At 25.8% G+C, this 27,034-nt stretch overlaps 2 protein-coding genes across 4 annotated transcripts; one reads left to right on the top strand and one right to left on the bottom strand.

The window, feature by feature from the left end:
* Nucleotides 1-283: 283 nt before the first annotated feature.
* On the bottom strand, nt 284-6,328 carry LOC132917701 (uncharacterized). Of its 2 annotated transcripts, none has more exons than XM_060978564.1 (8): nt 5,773-6,328; nt 5,553-5,672; nt 4,720-4,878; nt 1,456-1,608; nt 1,340-1,393; nt 1,168-1,277; nt 731-963; nt 284-645 (listed from the first exon to the last, which is right to left on the bottom strand). In XM_060978564.1, exons 2-8 carry the CDS (start codon nt 5,647-5,649, stop codon nt 528-530), a joined length of 924 nt encoding a protein of 307 aa, XP_060834547.1. In that variant the 5' UTR covers nt 5,650-5,672; nt 5,773-6,328; the 3' UTR covers nt 284-527. The 2 variants fall into 2 exon arrangements, with proteins under 2 accessions (XP_060834547.1, XP_060834548.1); XM_060978565.1 differs by having other exon boundaries at nt 1,456-1,605.
* A 4,582-nt stretch (nt 6,329-10,910) lies between these two features.
* Nucleotides 10,911-26,536, top strand: LOC132922816 (centromere-associated protein E-like). 2 transcript variants are annotated; one of them, XM_060986540.1, is made up of 15 exons: nt 10,911-11,347; nt 12,159-12,393; nt 12,486-12,633; nt 12,709-12,804; nt 13,694-13,893; nt 14,043-14,174; nt 14,249-14,522; nt 14,581-14,719; nt 14,838-14,955; nt 18,488-18,641; nt 18,735-18,938; nt 19,014-24,930; nt 25,000-25,175; nt 25,418-25,513; nt 25,672-26,536. In XM_060986540.1, exons 1-15 carry the CDS (start codon nt 11,194-11,196, stop codon nt 25,804-25,806), a joined length of 8,178 nt encoding a protein of 2,725 aa, XP_060842523.1. In that variant the 5' UTR covers nt 10,911-11,193; the 3' UTR covers nt 25,807-26,536. The 2 variants fall into 2 exon arrangements, with proteins under 2 accessions (XP_060842523.1, XP_060842514.1); XM_060986531.1 differs by having other exon boundaries at nt 25,418-25,528.
* Nucleotides 26,537-27,034: the final 498 nt, after the last annotated feature.

Here is a 27,034-nt window from a genome sequence, read left to right as displayed (position 1 = left end):
CTAAGGTTAGGCTAGTGGTAGGGCCATGGCCTTATCTTGCCCGTCTTTGGCGCCACCACTGCAAAATTAGAATATGTAGAAATATAAATAACAGATTTATTTTTAACATGTAATGAAAATAGTAAAATACAAATACATTTTTAAACAATAAATATAATGTATTATGTATACTGTTTTCTAAGAATGTTTTTTTTTTTTTTTTATTATTTCTTCTGATTATATTCTAATCAATATACTATCAATTAGTAAAATGAAATGAAAAAATTGTGAACTTAACCAATAATTTATATTATGACCATCAAATTCTGATTTATTTACTTTACTACATAATATTCATCTTTCTATTATACAATTTTAATATTTAGTAAAAAATTAGTAACAAAATAAAATTAATATACAATTTTAAATATGTATATATGTATTAAAAAAAAATTAAAATAATTAATTTTTCTGTTGTAATAATAAAAATAACGAATTAACTTAAATTACTTAAAAATAAAACTGGAAATAACCAGTTGTCATATTTTTTACTCTGGTTGTTGATTAGATCTTATGATGTATTGCTCAAATGGATTGGAGACTTCAGGAACATGATTTAGCTCCCATGACCCACCATATGTTGTAATCTGGCCAAGATTGCATAAACTTTAAAATATAAAATGCATAAATCGATATTATGCTGTTTTAATATGGATAAAAATTGTATTATATTAAATAAATGTATACTAACATATTTCCAATTTTTCTTATGTCTGGGTTAAACCAATAGTCTCCCATTATATCAACTATATGTTGTAGTGGCACTAATAACTTTTTGTTTTTTGTAAAGTCTGATATTACTTTGTTGATTGAGTCAACAGAGGTTGAAATAGGCAGTTTGAGTTGGTCTTTATGATTTTTTTCAATATGGTGATAAATCATTCTTTCACATACATAATCACAAAATGGACAAAATTTTGGAATCTGAAAAGTAAATGTCATATATACCCTGTCTCAAAAGATAATAATAATTATCACTTTTCACACATACCGACTGACTGCTTTAGCAGTGGCAAGACTAAATTTCCCCTACCCTTGCTAACCAACATACAAACATTTATAACTAATACACTTGATTACTATTGAATACACTTTTATTATAATAAAATAACTATAAAACATAAATACTTTGTTTAAAATGCCAGTTTTCCATTTTTCAGAAGTCAATATCGACTTGCATTTATTCTTAGTCACTGAGGTGATGGGCTGAAGTGGTAGTTCTGATATTAACTCACGTGCTATGAACAAAAACATAAAATAAATAACAATGTTTGGTTTATATAAAATACAACCAAGTTACCGATGTTAGTTGGTTTAGATAATGTTGATGGAATCAATTCTTTTATTGGCGTAACTGATGCATAATAAAAATATTTTATTAATTTTGTTAATTATTATACTAAATGTTTTTCTTACGAAGTTCGAAATCAAAATGCAATTTTTGCCGCTCTGAGCCAGGAATTGGTGTTGAAGTTGATCTTTGTTTTATCAGTTGTGGTATTGGTGAATTAAATTTGGACTTCAATGATGAAAATAATGTAAGATAACTTGGCAATGAAGATGGTACTACTTTGTAACCAATTAAAGACATAAAAAAAAAAAATAATAAAATAAGAATAAAATAATATTTTTTTTACCATCAACCTTTTCTATTTTGGATATGACAGTACCAACAGTATTAGAAGGTTCCTTTTTTAAATCCTTACCAACTATGTCTAAAACAAAGGTGTATTAGTATTTCAGCATGATATACTTAGTTAAATTGAATTGTTATTCATAAATAACTATAGGCTCAAAATAAAACATCCAAATAAGATTATTTCCTTTGGTGATCATACTTTATTCAGGAAAATAATTAATAAAAACTAAAAAGTATTGATTTTCATTAATTGCAATAACAAGTTATGTCCAATTTTGATTTTGGACATACCCAGTTATTGTAAAAAACCAGTAAGCAATAATCTGGTAATTATCCATCTATTTTTCTAAAATTATATATGGTAAATAATAAAATATTATTAGAACATTATATTTTAATGTATAAACTATAAATAAGGTTTTTAGTTATATTAAATCACATTGAAATTGATAATGGCACACTTAATTACTTAGTTACTCTGGACCTAATTCATAACCATAGGTTTGTAATATAATTATTATATTATATTATTAGGTATTGATATTTTTATAGTAAAATTTACTTAATAAAAAAAATCTTTTTATACCTGATTATTGCACTGGATGCAATATTTTAATTCTAATAGAATTGATAGGATCAATAACCAATTTAAAAATACAAATGTATATATAATGTTTTTAAGGATACATTCGGTCGTCCATACATGGTTATTAAAACCAAAAAAAAAAATAAAATAAAATAGGAATGGTTTTATAACTACAGGTGATTCTTTTATCATGAACCACTCATTATTTCAAAAAGTATTCATGTTTTTGAAAATATTTTTTTACATAGTTTCAAGTTGTCAAAAAAACAACGTTTTTATTAAAAAATTATATTTTTAAATATTTTTATCCTTATTTTTTTTAAGTTATTTACTTTTTTGAATGACAAAATAGAGTTTTAATTTCATATTCCAAAGCAGAATTATTTTCTGAGTATTTTGATACATAAAAATTGAATTTAGGACGAGTAGTTTATGAGTTATACGTATTTAAAGTTTAGACAAGCGGAGTAGTGGACAAATATTTTGCGGGGTTACCCCATACCACTCCACCCCACGCAACTAAACTTTAAATACTTTTAACTCATGGACTACTCACCCTAAATTCGATTTTTATGTATCAAAATACTCAGAAAATTAGGAACTCGCGTCGTATGCTATCTACCTGAACTTTGATCGCGTTATATGTTATCTACCTTTCGGTTGATATCTACTTAATACTTTGTACGGAGACTAATATTGCAGGTGTAACCGTATAATTATAAACATCAATAATACACTCTACAGTCTACACTTTACACATATCATAGCTAGTAGACATATGACTTTTGTAAAAGTGGTGTATGCTTAAATTATTTTCAAATTAAATTATTTTATTAAATTATTTATGTAATTATTTTTTGTTAAATCAAAATGGAACATTTTATTGACTTTTATAGACATGTTATTTACAATGATGAATCTTGCACCAATTTTTTAAAACAATGTGGTGTCTTACCCACTGCTAAAGTATGCCAAAAAGTTAATTCAAAATAAAATATGGCATAAAAACACGTGGTGCCACTAACTTATTGGAACGGCAGTTGATGGAAGAGTGGTGACGTTCACTCAATGCATCAAAGAATCTTTTTGACCAGTTTTTTGAAGACATGAAAAAGAGTTCTTTAATGTAATTAATGTCTAGATGCACAGACGACACCAACAATCTACAAATTGCGGGGTGGAAAATTGTAGATAACATACAACGCCAACACACAATTTTGGTAGATACATTTTTCATGTAGATAGCATACGACGCGAGTTCCGAAAATTATTCTGCTTTGGAATATGAAATTAAAACTCTATGTTGTCATTCAAAAAAGTAAAAAACTTAAAAAAATATTTAAAAATATAATTTTTTAATAAAAACGTTGTTTTTTTGACAACTTGAAACTATGTAAAAAAATATTTTCAAAAACATGAATACTTTTTGAAATAATGAGTGGTTCATGGATAAAAGAATCACTCTGTAGTTATAAAACTATTCCTATTTTTTTTTTTTTTGGTCGTAATAACCAGGTATGGACCACCGTATATATCCTTAAAAACATTGGTTATTGATCCTATCAATTCTATTAGAATTAAAATATTGCATCCAGTGCAATAATCAGGTATCACTCTATATATCTCTTAAAATAATAATTAAACATGTATGATAGCATTAATCGACACAACATTTTTGTATTGAAAACGAGTTTTTGAAAAATCAGAACTTATCTGGTTATTCAATTGCTTGGGATTTTAATGAAATCTAATTTAGAAAGACAATTTTAATTTAAAAACTAATTCAATGACAACCTATTAATACTTATATTTATGACCATTTTGTATTTTAGTGCTAAAATAATTAGTAAGAAAAACATTGTGTTATAAAGATACTCAGCAAAGTACACGGCATGCAATAGTGCACAATAAGCACATTTATGTCCAACTTTCTATACTTTGTTCCAGATAAGAAACACCCACGGCGATTAACTTGTGAGCATGGGCTTTATTACACGGGAGGCCGCAGGCGTACAGATAGTTGACTTATATAGTGGGGTTGACAAGCAGGTGGCAACTGACCGCCACCCGACAAAAACTAGTTGCCGCCGCCGTGAATGGTTCTTATTTGGAATAGAGTATAGTCACCAATTTTTTTTGTTATATTAAGAGATACGTATTCTGTACCATCCAGCAAAATAAGCATATGTGATGATATAACAAAAACTTAATGCATAATTGTAATGAGAAACCACCCATTAGTGACACTTGACCAGGAATTAACTTACTAGTCGCAAACTTTAAAATTTAAATAATACCTATTCAATTGGTATACTTGAAATTTGAATTTAAAAGATCTATAATTATTGAAGTAGACAAAAAATTTGCTTTAAAACAAAAATACTACTTTGAAAATATCAATAAATATTGAATATACAATTACTAAAACAACATATTATTTATACTCTAGTTTTACCTTCAATAGAATTTGAATGGGTAGAAGCTGCTTGTAATTGTTTATCCTTTTTCTTAATAATTTTTTCATTTATTTCAGGAACTTGTGAAATAGTAGTTGTAACAACATGGGGTTTAACAGCAGTGGATAAATACTTTCTTTTCTTTAATAGTATTTTATCTAAGCAACAAAGTAAATAAGACACATTAATCTGGGTGTCATATGTGTATACATTGTTTCAATCTTACAATTAATGTATAATATACCTATAGGAGGTAAATTTGTGTTCAATAGAATCAATTTTATCTTATTAGCTTTAGTCAGAATTTAAGATATATCTGTGGTTTTAGTATACATAATAAATTTATCTAATTATTAAACCGAAGGGTAAAGACAATATCTGTATTTATACACGGGTTTTTTATGTTGTTTTAATTGTTAAAGGAGTTATAAAATATTAAAATTTAAACATGTCAATTGCACTTAAAAATTAAAATAAAGAAAAAACCGGATGTACAAACACAAATAATTCATACTTAAAGCTCACTACATTAAATTGGTTCAGTAAAGCATATATGTTACTGTTGCATACTTGTTAACCAAAGATAATACATGCAGATATGGTGTACTCTTAAAGAAATTATAATTTATTTACAAATATTGCTTTTGAAAAAAATGTCTTAATTTGTATTTATTTTTTAACAGTTAGATAGCTCAAAAACTTCTGATATTGTATAATTACCAGAACATTTTATCATTAATTATAAATCACTTTTAGTTAAATATGGTACCTATTTAATCAATGATTTTTCTTTAGAATTCAGATACTTTCTCAATTATTTCTAAAACCTTACCTTCATTTGGATCTGGACAAATTTCTTTTCTTTTCTTTTTATTTTTTTGTTTTGAGGCAGAAGAGTCTGTTAAAACAGCTGAAATCTTATTTTTCATTTTTGATACTTCAACGGTAAAAACTGAAAATAAAAATAAAAATGAAGCATAATACATTAATACAGATAATGTAGATTTAAAAATGTATTGATACAATATTTTTAAACAACAAACGTGATTTACCTATCTATTAACATAAATTTGATATTTGCACTTTCTTAATGGTGTTCAAAACATGCAAATGTTTAGACTATTTACAAGGAAAAGTATTGAAGGAAAGTAGTAAATAATAATAGATTATGGAGTACTGAGTACTATGCACTCTATTGACTATCGGCTAAGAAATAAGGAAAAAAGAAACTTTAAAATCTGAATTTATAGATCTGACTAACAAAGTAACAACTGTCGAAATGCCGTCAGAAAAAGATCCATGTGTGGGTGACAGAGCAGACCGACTACTGACTGGTGCCGTGGTGTGACTGGTGTCATCGGTAGTTGCCAGTTAGTCGTCGGTGTGTCTGTTGCACAGACCAGTAGACTACAGAGTATATCAAACAACGAAATAACTGATACAGATTTTGTTGTCCGTCTGTGAGTTGTGTCCCGTATATAAAATGTAAATGTCTGTAAGTGTTGATGACGTTGATGTGGAACAGAAAACTGTGCTATTTTAAAATTACATTTTCTCTGAAAACTTCTATAAGAATTATGTTTATTATTATTAACCAACTATAAATAAATTATTAATTTCCGTTATCTAAATTTTATGAAAATGATATTGTTCAGTGATAATAATAATATTACATATAAAATTATAAATAGACGAGGGTTTTAACGTCACGCCCGAATATTGTTGTCAGTTTGTCACGTCTCCGTTTTTGTAATCAATGGTTTTACTAAAATAATAACGCATAAACGAAATCACTTACAAGTTACATTTTAAAATACTTATCCATCTTTAAAATTTAAATATAAAAAAAACCCTAGACGAAATTCTGGATTCGTATATTTATACGTATAATTAGACAAGTTATACGTTGGCCGTTGAGGGCCTATACACGATCAATATTATTCAAAATTGTTTTGATATTTTCAATAATATTAAGGTACGGTTTCCCTGCAGCGTCAAAGAGTGGAACAGCACGGCGTCATGACGCCGCGTTTAGACGCTTACCTATGTCCAGACCGGTAGTTGACGCTAGACGCGGAAACCGTACCTTTATATTCAATTAAACCAATACACGATCAATATCGAATAGGTATCCATCATGTTTGAGGACCTTTATTTTTTTTTACAGTGAGACTTATTCAGTGGACGTCTTCTTAAACAACAATAGTGACGTCAAATGCTTCACGCCTACTGCCTACACTCTTTACAGGGTTGATAATATTTTAAACTATAGAGCTATTAGAGCTGATAGCTACTAATCAAACCAAGACTAATCACAAGGCACAAATTTAATTTTACATGCTACTTACATTGGTCACAGAATATAACAATTGGTACCTACATATGTGGCATTATCTCCGTTTGTGAGTTGGTTTTTTACGATAGTTCAAATTTTTTGCAAATTATGCGAGTATAATGTACCCTAAATTAAAAATGCTCATAACTAGAGGTCGGATTTATATTCCCTTAAAATCCTTAAAATATGATGTTTTTACGAAAAATAAATGTTTTCCTATAAATACTGTGTCTTATGAATCGCAGATATCTTACTCCCATTTAACTGCAATAACTGTATACATTAGAAAAAAATATGTAAAATCATAAAAATCCGACCTCTACTCATAACAAACTTAAAATCTAAAAATCGTAAAAAAAACATTATAAGTACAGCCCGACAGTCGCAAGTCACACAGATTACCATCAAGTTTCATAATAGATCGATTCAGAACCACTAATTTTAGATTCTGAACGAAGTGATGTATGTATTGATTGATGATTCTATAATAATGTGTGTTTTTTTTTTGTGTTTGTCATCACGTTTTTGAGTAATAATAATGCTTTGATTTTTGACTTTAGCTCCTCTATGAAAAGGAAAATTCATCTAATTGGTACTTTGGGGGGTCAAAAGTAAAAAAATTCCAGTAGTTTTCAAAAGCGTCAGGAAAAAACCCTGAAAAAATAACGGAAAAATGGGAATTTCTACGCATAACCATTTTTCGACAAAATCGACTTTTTGATTTTACTGTAACTCAAAAACGAATCATTGTAAATACTTGAAGTTTTCACCAAATGTTTATATTAGTGTTATCTATTTACGATTACATTTTTCAAAATATTTAGAATTTTTTTAAACTTTTTATAAACCATTGAAATTTTCGATTTTTTTTTAAATTTTTTCTTGAAATGCTGATAAAAAAAATTTGGCTTTCCAAAAAATCTTTTAAATTTAATACAATGTTTATTATAAGTTCTATTTATCGTAGTACAAAAAATAAAAAATCGTTAGTCACAATTTTTGTTTATAAACATTTAAAGTTCAAATGTTTACAAAATATATCAAAATCGCGAAAATTTGCAAGGAATTTTGAAGTTGAAAATTCATAAAATTTTTGTGATTTATACCTAAGGTTAAAAAACCAAGTACAAGGTTATCCATAAGTTATTCATAAGCTCGGAAGTTAACACTTAAATTTAATTTCTTGTTTCCGATTATAATTATATATATGTTTGTTAAATACTAAAAAAAGAAAAAGAATCTACTTTGGAAAATAATTTGGGGCCAGGGGGCCCCCACTCCTTTGATACTCCGGGGCCTCCACTCCTCTAAATCCGGCCCTGAGAATGTTTGACGAATCTCTTTCAATTTGCTATGATAAATAACTTTGAAAATCGATTTGGTAACATGTTTGATTTTATGTAAGTGTTTATTCGACGTATTGTTAAGAATGTTCTTTCACAAGATGGAACTGAAAACGCTAAGTGTATAGCATTTTGTATAAACTACACAACATGATACGTTTAACACAGTTACACAGGGTCATTATTTATAACTGTCTTCTATTATAATAGGAAGGTCTACAATCTTTTAGATTTTAAGTGGAACTATGAATCCGAAAGAAAGTATTGGTCTTACAAATTACAATGTGCCATTTTTTTTATTTTGTGTCTGAAAAAACGTTTTATAGACAAAAGATATAATGTTCCGATTTTCAACTTCGAGAGTTTCTGTTAGCAAATTGGATCTATAAAAAAAAGGTTAGGTTATAGTTGTGGTACTTTGGGAAGTTTAAGCGGGCGAAAGTAAAATATTCCCAGTACTCCTTGTCCTTAATAATAATCAGGAAAAGCATTATAAACGTATTATTGTATAATTTTCGAAATATTTAAGCTTCTTTTGAACTATTTAGATATTTGTAATTTTCGTCTTTTTTTCTAAAAATATAATACCAATAAGTTTCATCATATTAGACTGACTTATAACAACTTATTAGTTATTACTTATTAAGTTGTTCTTAATAGAATTGAAAATATTCGAGTATACATTATATTATAACCATCACATTCCACATTTATTTTTTATTTTTATGATCACTTAAAGTTCAAATTATCTACGATAACAAAATTGGATGTTTCACACGTAAAATAACAATTTCTCCCAAAATAATTTTGGATATTTTGTTGTAATTCTAAAAAACATTAAACATGCGTTGTAGAAACTCGATACATTCCACTATTAATTAAATAATTATTGTATTCAGAAATAACATTCCGGAAGGAGGGCATACATCAATACCATTAACCAATAAAAATTACAATATTATAATACAACTATTACTATATAAGTAAAAAATGTTAACAAGAATGGTCAGAGGCCGAATTGGTTCCTGTTTAATTATGTACATTTTCCTTCTCAATTTTACAGGTTCAGGACTTAAAAGTAGGTTTGGTTAAAAATGTGTATTAATGTGTGTTATAAAAAAATGATATAGTATATATAATTTTAAATCATTGATTTGGAAGTCAACTAGTCATCATTTAAGTTAGGCGTACAAAATGTAAATAATAAAATATAATAATACAATTATTTAAAATCATTGATTTGCAAATTTGAAGCAAACTTTCTTTAAGTATTCAAATCGCGTAAGCTTCTTATTAATGTACTCAGTCATACAATTTTCCAAGTATTTGTTATTTCTTTCCTGGTTGTTAGAATTATTACTTCGGAATTTAATATAATATAATGTCTGAATGCTGTTTAAACTGTTAAAAGTCTCATCCGTAAAATAAAATATTTTAGGATGGGCACTTGTAAATTCTTTATTCAGCTTTGAATGAAACGATTCGCAAAAATGTGTAGACGTAGTCCTATCAATATTTTTGTCAAATCTAGCCCAAATACAAACAGGAACCAATTCAGTTACTCCTCGGAATTGGTTCCGGATAAAAATTTTCGAAAAAGGTGAAGTATAATCTAATAATTTTTATAGGTAATAATAATAGCAAGTTCAAGAATTGCTTCTATCCCGCACATCCAAGTAAACAAATATACATAAATTAAACGTATAATAAACGGATACGAATAACTAAAGTTACGTATAATATACGAATATATTAAGTTGATAATAAGTAGTAATCATGGATATTTTTGAGTCAAAAGATAGATATTCAACGTATATTATGTATGTAATATACTATATACGTAAATTCCACCAAAAATACATGTAGATATGATTGACGTTAATTAAACACAATTTTACCACGGAAAATAAACGAACATGCATCAACGTATTTTAAACCTATAAATTCGTGTATTACTCGATTTAAGTTCGACCAACTACTAATACCCCAATAATACACGTAATACGTATTATTGACGTATATTATACGAATATTAATTACGTATAGATATATATAATATTATATATACACCAACATTATCCTTATTTTAAACGTAGATTATACGTACTGTGTTGAATGGGATCTTTCAATTTATGGATGTATTAAAAGAAGTTCAAATTAAATCATAATACGTAAAATTACGAAGTACAAAATCTTAAATCTAAAAATAAGGAAATATATATAAAAACAGAAATGGACAAAATATAAAAAAATAATGAAATAAATAGATTAGAGTTTATATATTAGAGATATACCAATATACCTTGTATATCTTAAATCGTGTCTTAGACATAAATTAATATTTATTAATTTATATTTTATTTATTTTAAATTTTATTATATAAAATTTTTAATTAGTTCGGCTTTAATTTCTGATAAGGCATAAATATACTTTCGCTACGGATTGGTAACACTGATGACGTTTGAACTGAACTGGTTCAACGGAAAAATGTTCAGACAAAACAAATAACAGAGTAACAGACGATACTAGGATAGTCGGTAAACGGTAAACGTAAAGTAAAAACTAAAAAGTTAGTCAGTTAGTCAGTTCAGTTGACAGTTTCACTTCGGAAAGTGGAAACGTAACGAAGTTACGAAGGCGTGTTTTGTCTGTTTTAATAGATTATCGTTAATTCATTGTATCCGGTTTAGAGTTTAGATATGTTATTGTATTTGAATTTTTAATCTTATTTTTGATTATAAGTGTAAGTCGCTGAATGCAAATCGCCGGTGTGTACATATAACACCAAATTACTATGGACAGTTGCAACATTAAAGTGGCCATCAAGGTCCGTCCTTTAAATTATAAGGAACAGTTGGACGATAAGGTTTACTGGAAAGTAGAATCCGACAGTGTTATTCACATTGATCAAATAACTAAAAAGAAGAACGGAGAACAATTTTTTTTTGGTAAAATGTTTATTTTTAATCCATTAAACTATTAGTTTGCTTACTGTATGAGAGTATAACTGTAAAAGTCAAGGTTTAAAGGTAGGAATGAGTTTTTTTTAGCTCCTAATCGTTTTAGTACATTTTTCGGAGGTGAACTTAAAAAGACATTCTTATCTTTTGATCTGAAAAATAAAAATAGATTGTAATACCGAACATTTTATTGAAACTTAAAAATAAATGATACTTTATTTAAATGTGCATTTTGATTGGAGTCAATTAAAAATAAAACAGTTTAAGTATATATACCTTTTTTGATACTGCTAGGTTATGATCTTACTTTGTTCAGTAAATAATATCTGCCCACTAGTATTTGCTCATGCTGTCGAGATATATTATGTTGTCTTTGTAACAAGAGCGTTTTAAGGTACTTAGTTAATATTATACTTGTGGTGAATTAGTATATAAACGTTTAGCCAGTTAATTTGTTTTTGTAAATTTGATGTTTTGTATAAAAATTTATAGGCACGGTATGTACTATGTAGCAATTATCAGTAATTATCTTAAGTGAATAACGAGTTGAATAAGTAACATCATAAGTACATGATAAATGTACATGAGGACATTTATTTCAAAATCTATTTAGAGTTCCTACTATTACTAAAATAGTTATTTAATGTGGCTATCTACTAGACATATTTAAAGGTTACTAATTATGTATTCTTTGTATTGAAATACATTTTTTAGACTTACGATAATTTAAATAATAATATTTTATCTATTTTATAATGTATTATTGTATTATATTATTTTTATATATTTATAAATTTAGATAGAGTATTTTGCGATAAATCAACAAATTATGACGTGTTTGATGAGATTGTCAGACCAATTATTGACAGAGGAGTGCAAGGGTTTAATGGTACTGTATTTGCTTATGGTCAAACTGGTTCTGGTAAGACATTCACTATGTCTGGTGATCAGTCCAACCCTGGAATTATTCCATTAGCTATTAACTACATGTTTAATGCTATGAATAATTCCACTAGTAGAGAATATTTATTAAGGTATATTGTACATAATTATTAGTATTTATTTAATAAAAGTTTTAGATTGTTCTTCAAAAAAAAAAATAAAATCATGTTCTTATTAATTCCAGGGCTTGTTATTTAGAAATTTACAACGAAAAAGTTATAGATTTGCTAGAAAAAAAAAATAACAAAAATCAAACAAAAAAAATTGAAATTCAGAAAGATGGCTTACATATTACACCATTAAAGGCTATAGTTTGTCAAAATTCACAAATGGTATAACTATAAAATCATATGCTGCTTATTAGTTTAGTTAGTTTAACTTAAAAATGTTTATAATTTTATTTTCAGGTTATTGATCTTATGAGAATAGGTGAGAAAAACCGGAGTATTGGAGAAACAGATATGAATGAAAGATCATCAAGATCCCATACAATATTTCGCATTGTAAGTTTTTAACTCATTAATAAAAAAAGTTGAATAAATATTATTAATTTTAATTAACCACCTATTAGTATATTTATACAATTGATTTTATTATTTATTTTATTTATTCATTTGAATCTCCACTTGAGTCATGTTTAGTATACAATTAACTTGTGGTAACAAGAAACATTCTTAATATTTTTTTTAAATGAAATTTCTCATTTTAATTTTGTTTCTTCTCTTTTAACATTAAAATATAAAAAATAAACTATATCATTAGTTTTATGCATTTAAATTTTCTCAATTGACACGTTTATAATGATGGCATTTTTCAGCAAGTAATGATGGTTAAATATCTATATGTATGGATCTCTGATATATTTGATTTAATTTATAACAATATGTAAACACTTTAAAATATACATTGCCATTAGTCTTAAGTGGACGTTGTACTAACATACTTCATAGCAAAATTGCATTCAGCACAACCCATTTTATGCAGTTAGCTTTAATATTAAAATTGATTAACATATTATCAAACTTAAAGTTAAAAAAATTATCCAGGACACTATGTATGCTTTTATTGATATTTTAATTTTTAAATGAGTTATAGCTATGTAAATTATCATAACTAAAACGCTTATGGCTCATTTTAAAATTAAAAATTGAGCCTACATGATGCCCTGATAATATTCTTACCTTTAAGTTTAATAATAGGTAAATAGATTATTATTAAAGCTAACGGCATAGAATGGATTCCACCGAACAAAAATTTGCTATGTATTACATATATTAGCAACATATACAAGTATAACACTATCTTATTTACATGTTTTGAATGTGAAATATCTAAGTATAGTTTTTTCAATGGATTTAATTATTATTATCATTATTTATTATAATTTTTTAGATTCTAGAAAGTCGCAACATAGATGATGATTGTGATGGAGCTTACCAGCAATCTGTGATCAATTTAGTTGACTTGGCTGGTTCAGAGCGCAGTAGTCAAACTCAGTCATCTATGGAACGATTTAAAGAAGGTTGCAAAATTAATAGTTCTTTAACAACTCTTGGTCTTGTTATCCAACAACTTAGTGAATGTCCAGATAGGTAGTTTATTTTAATTTTATTTTTAATCTACACTATATTATTATTTTTTAATATATAGCTTAGTCTTTCTATTATGTTATGAATATAAAAAATGTTTGTATAACCTTAATAGTATGATGATTAATGTAATTTTAATTTATATTTTGAAGCTCACAACATGTTAACTTTCGTGATAGTAAACTTACGAGAATATTACAAACATCTCTTGGTGGAAATTCTTTAACTGCAATTATTTGTACAGTAACCTTAGCAGTTGAAGATCAAACATCTAATACATTGAGGTACTTGTGAGAACTTTATTTAAATTCCTAAATTTTATATCTAAATTATTATATTTTTTAAATTATTTTATTAGTTTTGCTTCTCGTGCCAAAAAGATTAAAAATACTGCTAAAGTAAATGAGAATGTCACAGATGAAACTCTTTTAAAACGTTATAGAGTTCAACTTTCTAAATTGAATAAAGAATTAGAGGGTATAAAACAAAATCAATTTGAAAATGATGAAGTTAATGAAATTAAATATAAGTATCAAGAAGAAAAACGAACTAATGAAGAATTAAAGGAACGTATAATGCGTTTACAAAATAATATGATAACTTCTGCTCATATAGATCAACCTTCAAATAAAGTAAAAATAAAGTCTTATTATTTTTTTATATTGAATTACTAGATTTATTTTACTTTAGAAAGGGTATCAGCGAAGAAGAACTTGGGGAGGAAAACTTGATAATACATTTTCTTCAAATAGTATTCTTGAAACTATTGAAGAAGATGTCAATATGCATAGACCAAGTGTACCATCTAACTTTGGAAAACAAAATAAAGGTTTATACTTTGATTTTAACTATGTACATTATTCTAATTCTCAATATCCATATTTAAATTTAGTTTGTACTATTAATAATGCCTAATATCTATTTTATTATTTAACTATTTCTTATAGAATTTAAAACACCATTAGAATCATTTGAATGGGATTTAATTAGAGAAGAAGATCGCTCTGCTGTTACTGAATCTTCTGAATCCATAAATAAAGAAAATATTGAACATAATTTTTCTCCGTAAGTCTTAATAATATTTAAATATAAGCTGACTAATTTTACTTGGCCTAGGATAATTGTTATTATGATATACTAATATTAAACAAAAATCATATTGAAATCTGAATTAAATAAATCAATATAAATAAAATAAACAAATTTTATTATAAAGTATATAAATTATGTACATTTAACATCTTAGAAAACCATAAATTATCTATAACATAAATGTGAAAAACTATATTATATCTATTAGAATTTGGTACAAAATCTGAGGAATCAAAATGAATCAATCAAATTTAATGCATTGCACATTCACTCATAGACATAAAAACTGCCTCACCATCACCTTGAACAACCACCACTCCCAATTACCCAGAATTTCCAGGACCAAATTTTACCTACCGTCTGCCTGTTTAATATGGGTACCTCACATCTATAATAAACGACTCATCCTTAAAAATAGATTCTGACAACTTCGCTTTTTCCTTACCTCAAAACACAAATTTCCATTGCAAATTATTAATCTATAAAACCTACGTGGAGCTATGGGATCCAAATATGGGGCTTATTCAAAACCTTTGACTAGAAAGTGAATACAATTTATGTTAAAGTGCCTCCACCAAATCACTAAAGCTCCACACTAAGTCTTCAATCACATACTACATACTGATCTTTGTACCTCTCTTGTTTCCAAAGTCACCAACACTACAAAAGATTTTACACTCATCTTCTAAGCCACACAATCCATTACTGAAGGAACAAGCTACTCCCCGCATCACTGGTTACCCTAAGAGACATCTAAAATGTAAATAGTGTTGGGACCTATTAACTAGTTTTTCAACACACTTACACCAAAGTGCTATTACCGAAAAGTCTCTTCATTTCTGTATTTCTAAAACCAATAATATCTTACAACACTTACATTTAACATAAAAAAACAAATGTCAAATAAAAATTGCTTTATCGTGAATTACAGTGTGTTTCCTTTTAAAGGTAACACGGAATATTTCAGTTCAGTGACCTTAAATTGATATGGGGTTTTCGGGAGAAGATAGGGTTACCTGAATACACATTTTTTTGATAATTTTCAAATTTTTATATCTCAGTGAATGCATGTGCAATATAACTTGTGTTTTTTTTAAATAGAAACAGGGGTTTTCAGTCCCAAATTGGGATAGTTATTTTGACCTCTTTAACCATGGCTTTAAAAGCAAAATTGACTGAATGACAACAAGCAAATATTTTAATTTAAATCATTGAATTTGATCCACTTGGCACCTAATGTACAGTAATGTGGTTCCCACATTTTTTGCTTACCTTTTTATTAAATGTTTATCAAATATATTACCTTTTTACTAATTGCAATATATTTTCTAATAACTTGTAGTTTAACATATAAATAAAAAAAAGATTCTCAGGTAAAGTGATCAATCAATAAAAAAATAACTGGGACAAAAAATTATTTTATAAAAAAAATCCACTTTTATTTTTATGTATACAATATAAATACATGTCATTATACTAATTAAAGAAATTACAGTTTGTAAATCAATTATTAATTATACTTTGAATTATCTATCGTGACCCCAGTGGCATAATTTGGAATTGGTTCTGGGGTGGGATTGGGATACAAGTTTATATTATTGTTCTAGTGGTATTATGCCCCCCACACCCCCCTTGACCATTAAATCTAATAGATCACAATATCATATTAATTTATTATTATAAATTAAATAAGGTAAATGGTATAATAATGGTTTTCAAAGTAAACAATTAAATGAAATATATTTTTTATAAATTATAATATTAAGTTAATTTTCCTTTTTGTTTTTTTTCGCCAAAATATTCAGTATGTCATTGGGGTTCAACTTAATGTCCCGAGCACTAATAACATTGTAATTCCATTCAAGTATTTAAGTTAGTAAAAGTTCATAATTATTATGTAATTTACAAAAATAAAATGATTATTACTTGTTTTATTATAATAGATATTTGTATTGCACTATTGTTCAAGGTTTACAATACTATAATATTCGAAAAGTATTTAAAACCTTATGCCACAGAATAAATAATATTATGTTTTCATTCATTACCAGTCTATACCACGTTCATATTATTTATTTTTGTAAAAAGTTTTAGTTGAAAATGATAACTAAGAGTCGTAATTTGTAGATTTAATCAGTGTTATCTTTTAACTATGAGCTATACAATTTTCTTGTCATATATTGTAATTGTTGAGCTATCATAGTTTTATACTAGTAAAATAAAAATAAATCTCAATTATGATAATATCGATGAATTCTTATTATTATAAAATATTTCTGATCTTAAAATCTTTTAAAGCTAAGTGCTTACGGGAATTTAATTATGATTATTCTAAAAATAAAAAAGCATCTAGGGGGATATATCCCCTTTCTCCCCCATAATTATGCCATTGCACCATCACCTTTACGGAATCAATAAGTTGTCCTAAAAAATCAAAACGTATTTGTTACTTTACACTAAAAGTTTATAGGTTTATACTGAATTTAATTTTACAAATGTATTTTTAATAATAAGGCGTATATGTGAAGTGTGTGCTTGTTTTCTTCTATGGTTGAAAACCACGTTATAGTTTATACAGTATAAAATAACATTAAAATCTTAAAATCTATATAATTAAATAAAATTCTCATGACCCACAGTTTTAGAAACACTGGTTTAGGATCAATTTATATCAAACTTAGATTTAAATAATAGGTTGCATATTTAGAATTATAAAGATAATAGGATGTTTATGCTATTGTACTTTTTCTTTAAATTTATGATTTTCGAGTACATCCTGATGTTTATTCTTTGTCTCAAAAAAAGTTGGGTGGCGGCAGATTTTAGCCTGGTTTGGTCAGATCACACTTATTTACTAAATTGGTTTTCATTATCAGCTTTTGTTTTTGTTAATCATTGGAGATATAAAATTGGGATTTGCACTACTTTTTTAAACTTGGGAAAATGCAATCTAGGCTATTCTTAAAATAATAAAATGACACTTCTGAAGGTACGGTTTCTCTGCAGCGTTAAAAAGTGGAACAGCACGGCATCATGACACGCCGCGTCTAGACGCTTACTTTGTCCAGACCAGTAGTTGACGCTAGACACTGCAGGGAAACCGTACCTAGAGAGTGCGACACTCAGTATTTGTTAGGCATACCTATTACTACTATTGCTTTGGCGCAGAAGCCCTGAGGTTACATTTATTTAAGATAATTATAAAATTTAAGTCAACCACTGTATTCCAATACCTATTATTTATTCTTTTTTTGTTACTATTTTAATTTCCCTAACCTATGTAGTGATTATAGTCTTGTCAATTTAATTTAATGCTCTTGCTTTCTGTTTTGCTATCCTACTTTATTCCCCTAAATTTTTTTTAAGTTCATTCCATGGTTTATTGTTAGTTACCTATATTATAATTTTATGTCTTAATATAAAATAATTGATTATTTGTACGTATTAGTTATTAACCCTAGCTAAAATTTCTATAATTGCTAATTAAAAATATTTTATTATTTAGACCTTCCAACATTCCATTCAATGTTTGTGAAACCCCTAAAAAAGTTTTAAGAGAACGTGTAAATAATTACAAAAATATGTTTGAAATGAGTATGAAAGAAAACAATGAGCTTAGAGAATTTACAACTCTTGAAAAACAAATGTTTTATAATAATGTAAGTAACCAACAAATTGTTATTTTATACCTATATCTATATAAATATTTACTAACCAAGTTTATATAATTACACAATTTTATCTTGTTACAGAATGAGCAATTAAAAGAATTGACTAATTTAAGTAAGGAAGTTGAGAATCTTCAAACCGAAAAAAATGAATCTGAAAAAATGATTGAAAAACTTAAACATTCAATTCAATTAGTTGAAAATGAAAAACGTGATATTGAAGTAATCATGGAAGTACAAAAGAATATGCATGATAAACGTGAAACAGAACTTCTAGCTACAATTCAGGTTAATATTTTAAAAATTAAAAGAGTAAACACAGAGTAATTTTTTTTGCTATTTGTATTTTTATTTTTAATGTAGGAAACAAGAGAAGAGTTAAAAATAAAGGAGGATCAATTAAAAAAAACCATATTAAGTGATAACTTTATGGCAGAAAAGCAAGAAGAAATTAAAAGACTTGAAATGAAAATTAAAGAAATGTATCAATTAAATAATACATATATTAATGAAATAGACAGTTTAAAATTACAATTGTTAAATAAAGACCAGCAACTCAATCTAGAAGGGTCCAAACAATGTTCACTTTTAAATGAATTATCTCTTCTGAAAAATGATGCTGCTGAAGTTAAATCAGTCCCATGCGCTATTAAATTTTTAGCTGATAAAGGGTATTTTACTCTCAGAAAATGTGAAATATTGGAACTTGATCAATTATTAGAACATATTCGTAATACAGTTGAACAATTACAACTAGAAAACCAAAGTTTAATAGATGAAAACAACAATTTGAAATTAATTACAAATGAATTTAATATTCAGATGAAAAATATAAAAAAAGAAAATTATGAATTGAGTTTAAAACTAAATTCGATTGAAGAAAATATTAAGTCTATCATAAAAGATTTCAGTGGAAGTTCTGAGATAAATGTTGAAAATTCTGATACAAAAAGTTTAATTGATTTTGCAGTTACACATTTTGAAGAAAACACAAACAAAATTGATATACTTTCAAACAAGAATTTAATTTTAGAAGAAAAATTGTCTTTATCAAATACTAAACTAAATGAAATAAAATCATTCGTATTTTATAATCTCGATTGTATTCTTCAAAGTATTTCTATTATGGAAGTTGAATCAAGTACTGAAATGGAGAAATTTAAGAAGCAACTTTCAGAAACTATAGAAGAAAATATATTTTTGAAATCCAATATTCAAGCATTTGACAAATTAACATTTGAATGTGTTGATATTATTGAAAAAGTAAAGACTAATCATTTGAAGATCATTGATCTTCAAGAAGAACTTGCTATCTGCAGTGCTTTTAAAATTGAATTACAAGTACAAGTTGAAGAATTAAATGGATTGAATGTAAATCTTAATAAGTTAATTGAAAACCAAACTAAAGTTGAAAATGAAATTAAGGACGGCCAGGATGTTAAATCTAACAAATTTAATAGTGACCATAGTAAAATGAATGAAATGCAATTGATAATTAAAGAAAATGAAATTAAAAGCGATTCAATTGTTGGTATGAATCAATTAAGAACTGAACTTGAAACTGTTAAATCAAACCTTGAAGATAAATCAAATATAATAGTGACACTTGAAAAAACCAATTTAGAATTATTATCTAAATATAGTGATTTAGAGAAATGTTATAAATCAAATACTAGATGCATTGATGAAAAAGATGAAATTGAAAAACAGTTACAAAATAAATCTGTTATAAACGCAAATGGATTGCAAGATGCACTTGAAAAATTAAAAGAAATGAATATTAAGCTTGAACTAAATGATTCTGAAATAGACAAATTAAAGACTTCTTTAAATTTTGTGAAACTTGAACTTAATGAAAAGCTTAAACTCATTGAAATGGAAAATTCTAAATTTGAAGTTACTCAAAATGAAAAATTAAAAGAAATTAATGAGCCTAACAGTATAAATTCTACACTTACTGTTAAATTTGATAATGAAAATGATATTTATAGCGAATTGCTGATAAAAACTAAAGCATTAGAAAATGCAACTTCACAAATTAATGTGTTACAATTATCAATCGAAGAAATGAAAATAAATACAAATTCTTATGTTACTGTTATTGAAAGATTAAATCATGAACTCAATACTATAAAATTTGAACTAGAAGAAAAAATTAAACTTGTTGATCAATTAAAAAATAATAAATCCGAAGAATTAATGGGTAATAATTTAAATTTAGATAGAATTTCTGAACTTGATGAAGTTATTACAAAACTTAAATCTGAATTGGAAGAGAAATTAAACAATGAAAAAATATTGAATAATGAATTACAGATTGTTACTGTAGAATTGGATGGTGCTATTCTTAAAGTTGATGAAGTAAAATCATTAATTAACAATTTAAATATAAATAACATATCCTATATTTCTATTGTAGAACAACTAAACTATGAACTCAAATGTATCAAATCTACTCTTAATGAAAAAAATGAATTCATTTTTGAATTGGAAAACACTAATTTAGAACTTGCCACAAAAAGTAAGAAGTCTGATGATCAATTAAATAAAATCATCACTGACCTTAAAGTTAATCTAGAAGACAAAATTAAAGTTGAAAATGAATTACGAGATGAACTTATATCTAAAACTAATGAATTAGAGTATGCAAAGGTCCAAAATAATAAATTTGAAATAATGGTAGAAAGTATGGAGAATGAATTAAAATCAAATGTTTTATTATTAGAGGAATGTAAATCTGATTTAGCCATGAAATCGAATTTATTATTCAAATTAGAAAATGTAAATGTTGAATTAACTATTAAATATGATAAAATTAATCAAACAATGTTAAACAACGTAAAGGATAATGAACAAAATTATTTAGATATTCAAAATCAGCTACATTTAGTTATCCAAGAAAAATCATTAATTCAAACCGATTTAAATCTGATTAGCCAAAAGTTTATAGAAATATCAAAACATCATGATGAGACAAAAAATAATTTAGAAAATAAAATACAACAACAAGTATTAAATTACCATATTTTATATACAGAATTTGTTAATTTGTCTTGTGATATTGAATCATTATTAAAACATCAATCAATTAAAGAATCTAATTTGAGAGAAGAAATTCTACTAAAATCTACAGAGCTTGAACTCTTGCAAAAACAAGTACTTGAGTCTAGTTTACAGCAAGAATATGACAGACTGGAAGAAGAATATATGTTAAGATCTCGTGAATGTGATGAAGCCCGACAAAAAATAATAAACTTTGAATCAGTATTATCAAAGAATGAAGAATCTGAAAAAATACTTAGAAATAATTTGGAATCCAAATGTATTGCTTTGGAAGAATATAAGAAAAATGTTGAGTTCTTGTTTTCAAGAAATGATTCATTTCAAATTAGGGTTAATGACTTTGAAGATAATGTTTTAGTAGGTTTAAATGAAGAATTTGATTTAATGAAATCAGAATTATCCAAAAAAACAGAATATGAAAAAATTTTAATAGAGGAAAAAGCAAATCTTGAATGTGACTTAAACAGACTTCAAGAAAAATTTTCTAACATTACTAAAGAAATGGAACTTAGTGAAGAACGATGTGAAGATTTGGCTTCAATTATTAATGTTTTAGTAATTGAAATAAAGGATGCAAATTCTGTTAAACAAAGTTTAGAGTGTTGTTTGAATGAAGCTGAACATGAATTATTAAAGTCTGGAGACTACTGTGAAAACCTTAAATTAGAATTATATAGTTTACAAAGAGAATTAGAAAATGCATGCATCAATACTGAATGTGTAGAAAAAGAATTAAAGAATTTAAAATTTAAATTGAATGAAAACATTGATAAAAAAGACTTAAATGGTGGTGATGTAAGAAATAAATTAATTGATCCACTTGTAGATTATGTACATGATATTAAATTGAAACTCACTGAACTCAATTCTGCTATAATATCAGGAAACCAAAGTGAAAAGCAATTTAGATCAAAAGTTATGTCAGTTGAAGAGAATAGTTTACCACATGATGAGACATTAAAGATAAATTGTGGCTCCCAATTTGACTCTACAGATATTGATATTGGTTTAGAAATTGAAAATTTACATAAGGTATTAAAAGAAAAAAATGATCTGATCAACAATCTTCAAACATCTAAAAATAATATGGAAAAAAACATTGTTGAACTTCAATGCCAAGTGAAGAAACAATTTGATGAAAATAATAAATATATTGATGATATAGCATTGATGGAAAATGATCTAAAAGAAAAAACATATTCAGTAAGAAATTTAAATGAAGAATTGAATCAACTCAAATTATTAAATGACAAACTAAAAGAAATAAATAATGAGCCACAAGACCAAATTATTAAGCTATCTGATGTAAATGAAAAGTTAATAAGTGATATAACTTTAATGGAAAACGATTTAAAAGAAAAAACATCATTGATAAGTAATTTAAAAAATGAATTGAACGAACTTAAAATACAACATAATAAACTTGAAGAACATAACCAGGCTAATAAAGAACAAATTTATTATAGCTATGATATTGATTCAGAATTAAGAAATGGTAAAAGGAATATTATAAATGAAATTAATCTCCTTGAACCTGGAAAAATTACGGGCGTTCTTACTGATCATAATTTGTCAAATTTATTGGATATGTTTGTTAGCCTTATAATGACTAAAGAACAACAAATTGTAACTGATTTAGTTAATGAACACAACAAGATCAAACAATTATATGAAGATCAAATCAAGCAGTTCCAAGAAGATATAAAAAAAGGAAAAGAATGGCAAGAACAAGTTGAAAATGATAATGAAAAACTTGGTCTTGAACTTGAAAATCTTAAATCTCAAAAACACAATTTCCCTAATAGAGAATTAAAAATAAAAGAATTGACGGAAAAAGTATTAGAAGCAGAAAATGTATCATTTAATTATCTGAATGAATTGCAAGAATTAAAGACCCAATTGAGTAAAACAAGTGAACAAAATTATCAATTATTATCAGATGAATTTGAAGTATTCAAGACTAATTCGGAGGTGTCTATACAAGATTTGAAAAATAAACTTGAAAATCTAACCAAACAGTATAATGAATCGTTAAGTATGTACAAAGATCAAAAAAATTGTTGTTTTAGTCTAGAAGATAAAATTGAAAAAATTCAATCAGAATGTGATTATCTAAAATCTATTATTGAAAAAAAAGATGAAGATATTAAAAACTTACTTGAAGGATTTAAATCGAAAACAAATGAATATGAAGTATTGATTGAAAAATATAGTTTACAAAAAGAAGAAATTAAGATTGATCATGAAAAAAAAATTAATGAACTAGAATTTGATTTAAGTAATATCAAACATCAGATGTATTGTACAGAAAAGTTGCTTAAAGAAATAAAAAAAAATAATGAACTACTCCTTGAAGAGAATTCATTAAATTTATCAAAAATTAAACATATGCAAGAAAATAATAATTCGGCTGTACAAATAGTAGAATTAGAGGGTGATAGTGAAATAACTAAAGTTGACAAAACAAAATTAGAGAGTTTGGAGAAAGAGTTACTAGTAAAGAGTTCAGAACTTGAAAACCTGGAAACAGATTTAAAATTAAAAACCATAAAACTTGAGGAAACCGAAACACAATGCACAAAACTAGTCCATGCTCTTGAAGTTCATAAATTAAAAAATAATGAATTAGAGAAACAATTAGAAAGTTTTTATCAGACTTTAAAGATAAAAGATGACAAAATTGAAGATTATCAAATTAAATTGAAATTGAATGAAGATAGTTTAATTGAAATAAATAACATAACTGATAAATTAAGAAAAATACTGAAGTGCAATGATTCAATATCGACACTTTACGACAATGTCTGTTCATTAATGATCAAATGTAAAAACTTAGAAGAAGAAATTGAAGAATTGAAACAGTCTAATGCCGACTTGGACAATGAATGTGAATCTATGTTAGAAGAGGTAAAAAATAAAGACGATAAGATAACAGAACTTTTGACTCAATTAGATGAGTTGAAGACAAACATTGAATTATTAACAGAAGAAAAAGATTTTTTGAAAAACAAAACTGAACAATTTAAAAATTTCAATGAAGATGTCAAAAAATTAAATGAAGAGATATTTGGTTATGAACAAAATATATATGAATTAAGAAAAGACAAAGGTCAACTAATTATACAACACGATAAAGAACTGAAACAATTGAAAATGGAATTAAATAAAGTCCAAACAAAAAACTTGGAACTATCAAATGAATACAATAAACTATCAGGTAAAGGAAATTATAGGCTTTAGTAAAAAATTATATTTTTATTGTTTCCATAAATTTAATCTTTTATAGAAACTGCTAAAACTTTGGAAAAATCATTAAAAGAAGACATACAACAATTAAATAGATGTATTGTGGATAAAAATGCGAAAATATCCACATTAGAATTATTTTCCAAAACAAACACTGATGATCTCAAAAAGAAGAATCATGAATTAGAAAATGTCTTTAAAAGAGCAAGAGATGAGGTAACATTGTTTAATAAACTATTTATTTATTATTTATTCATGTATATATAATATTCTAATAGTACACAAGTCAAATAAAATATTTAAGTTTATTTCATCCTCGTACTCCTATATTGTATTTCAAACTGTTATGACTTGAGATGAATATATTTTTTTTTTTTTTTTAATTACATTTATTTTTATTAGGTGAAATGTATATTCTATATTATACATTTAATATAATTTTATTTATATCTTTATAGAATCATATGTTGCGCAGAGAAATACGCCGTTTGAAAGAAATTACAAATGTACATAGAGTTGATCAATGTACTCAGACTATTGAAGAACAAAGCTTAGTGAGTAGTGCAATAGTAAGTTAAAACAACTTTTTTTTTTAATATAGAAAATTTTAAATTGGTAAAAACATCATCTTTATTTATTTTTTAGTTTTATAAGACATACAGTATTATTACTATTTATACATATTACAATATTATTATTGTATTTATTTTAGGTGGCTGACCATAAAAGCATGATTGATAGAATCGCTAAATTTGAAAAAGACAATAAAATGATGAAAATGATGTTACATCATCGTAAAGCTAAGATTGAAGAACTTGAAAAGCTACTTAATGAGAGACATTGTTAAAATTTAATTCAAAATGTGTAGCTTCAACTCTGCAGTTAAATGTTTATAAATTTTATTTATTCATATGTTTCTATGTTATTAAAATTATTCAATATGCATTTGTTTGACTGTTTAATTTAAGTATTGAATTATTTTTTATTCTATATTTAATTATAAAACTATATCTATAACCCATTTAGTATTTGCTATGTATAATATATTGATTTTCAATATGAAAAATTTGTGTTATATTTGAAAATAAATTTAATACTTGTTAAATATGTCTGACGTCCACTGTAAATAAAAATGGTTGTATATAACTTAAGTTATTATTATTATTTAGAAATAATAACATTGAACACTGAATTATCATAAATTATCTATGTCTATAATTTTAAATACTAATGAGTTGAGTACTAAATTATTAAAAAAATTATTTTAATTAGTTTGTTCTATTCTTTTATATTTTAATAAACTTATTTTATAGTATTGTACATTTATATACTCAAGTAGTCAAGTTATCAAAATGTAGTAGCATGAATTATGAATATTTAAAATGATAAGAAACTATTAATTTTATGTAAGTTATAACCACAACACACATAATATGTATTTAATGTTATATATATCTTTTGTTAATCTAAAATATTTTTTCATAGAAATGTTCTCCTCACTGTTATATTATATGAATTAAATGTCCACATAAAAATTATGAAATATTAATAAATATACATTTTTTTACTTATTACAAGTTTAAACTGTTAAAAGCTTATTTGATTTTTTCAAATAACCATTTAAGTAAATCAAAGAAAAAACAATACAGTGAAAGCATGTGTTACGATATTTGCTATTAACAGTGATAATAACAACATTTAACTATTCCAAAATTGTAATTACTTTGAAAAGTATCACGTATTATAGCTTGGATGTGTTAAATTTAATTCATTGTACCTATACAAAAATGATGCTGATCAGACAGTTGTCAGCCTATAAAAAAAAATCTGAACAATCACTCATTTGTTTTCACTTTATAAAATAATAAGTACTAGGGAATCTGTCATTGCTCACCAACAAATTGAACGATTAACAACAAAAACATTGAATTTTTATGTTATACAATTTTTGAATAGGTAGTCGGAAAGAAAAGCTTCAATATAAAAATATAGTAAATAAAGCCTACTAAATAAATAATACTTTTTTTTTATTATAGTATACATTTTATAATTTTAAATCTTTAAACAATAAACTT

The sequence above is a fragment of the Rhopalosiphum padi genome, chromosome 1, assembly GCF_020882245.1.
Source record: "Rhopalosiphum padi isolate XX-2018 chromosome 1, ASM2088224v1, whole genome shotgun sequence".
Classification (NCBI taxonomy): domain Eukaryota; kingdom Metazoa; phylum Arthropoda; class Insecta; order Hemiptera; family Aphididae; genus Rhopalosiphum; species Rhopalosiphum padi.
Note: the sequence above shows the minus strand (reverse complement) of the source record. Positions and strands in the feature narration are given on the sequence as shown.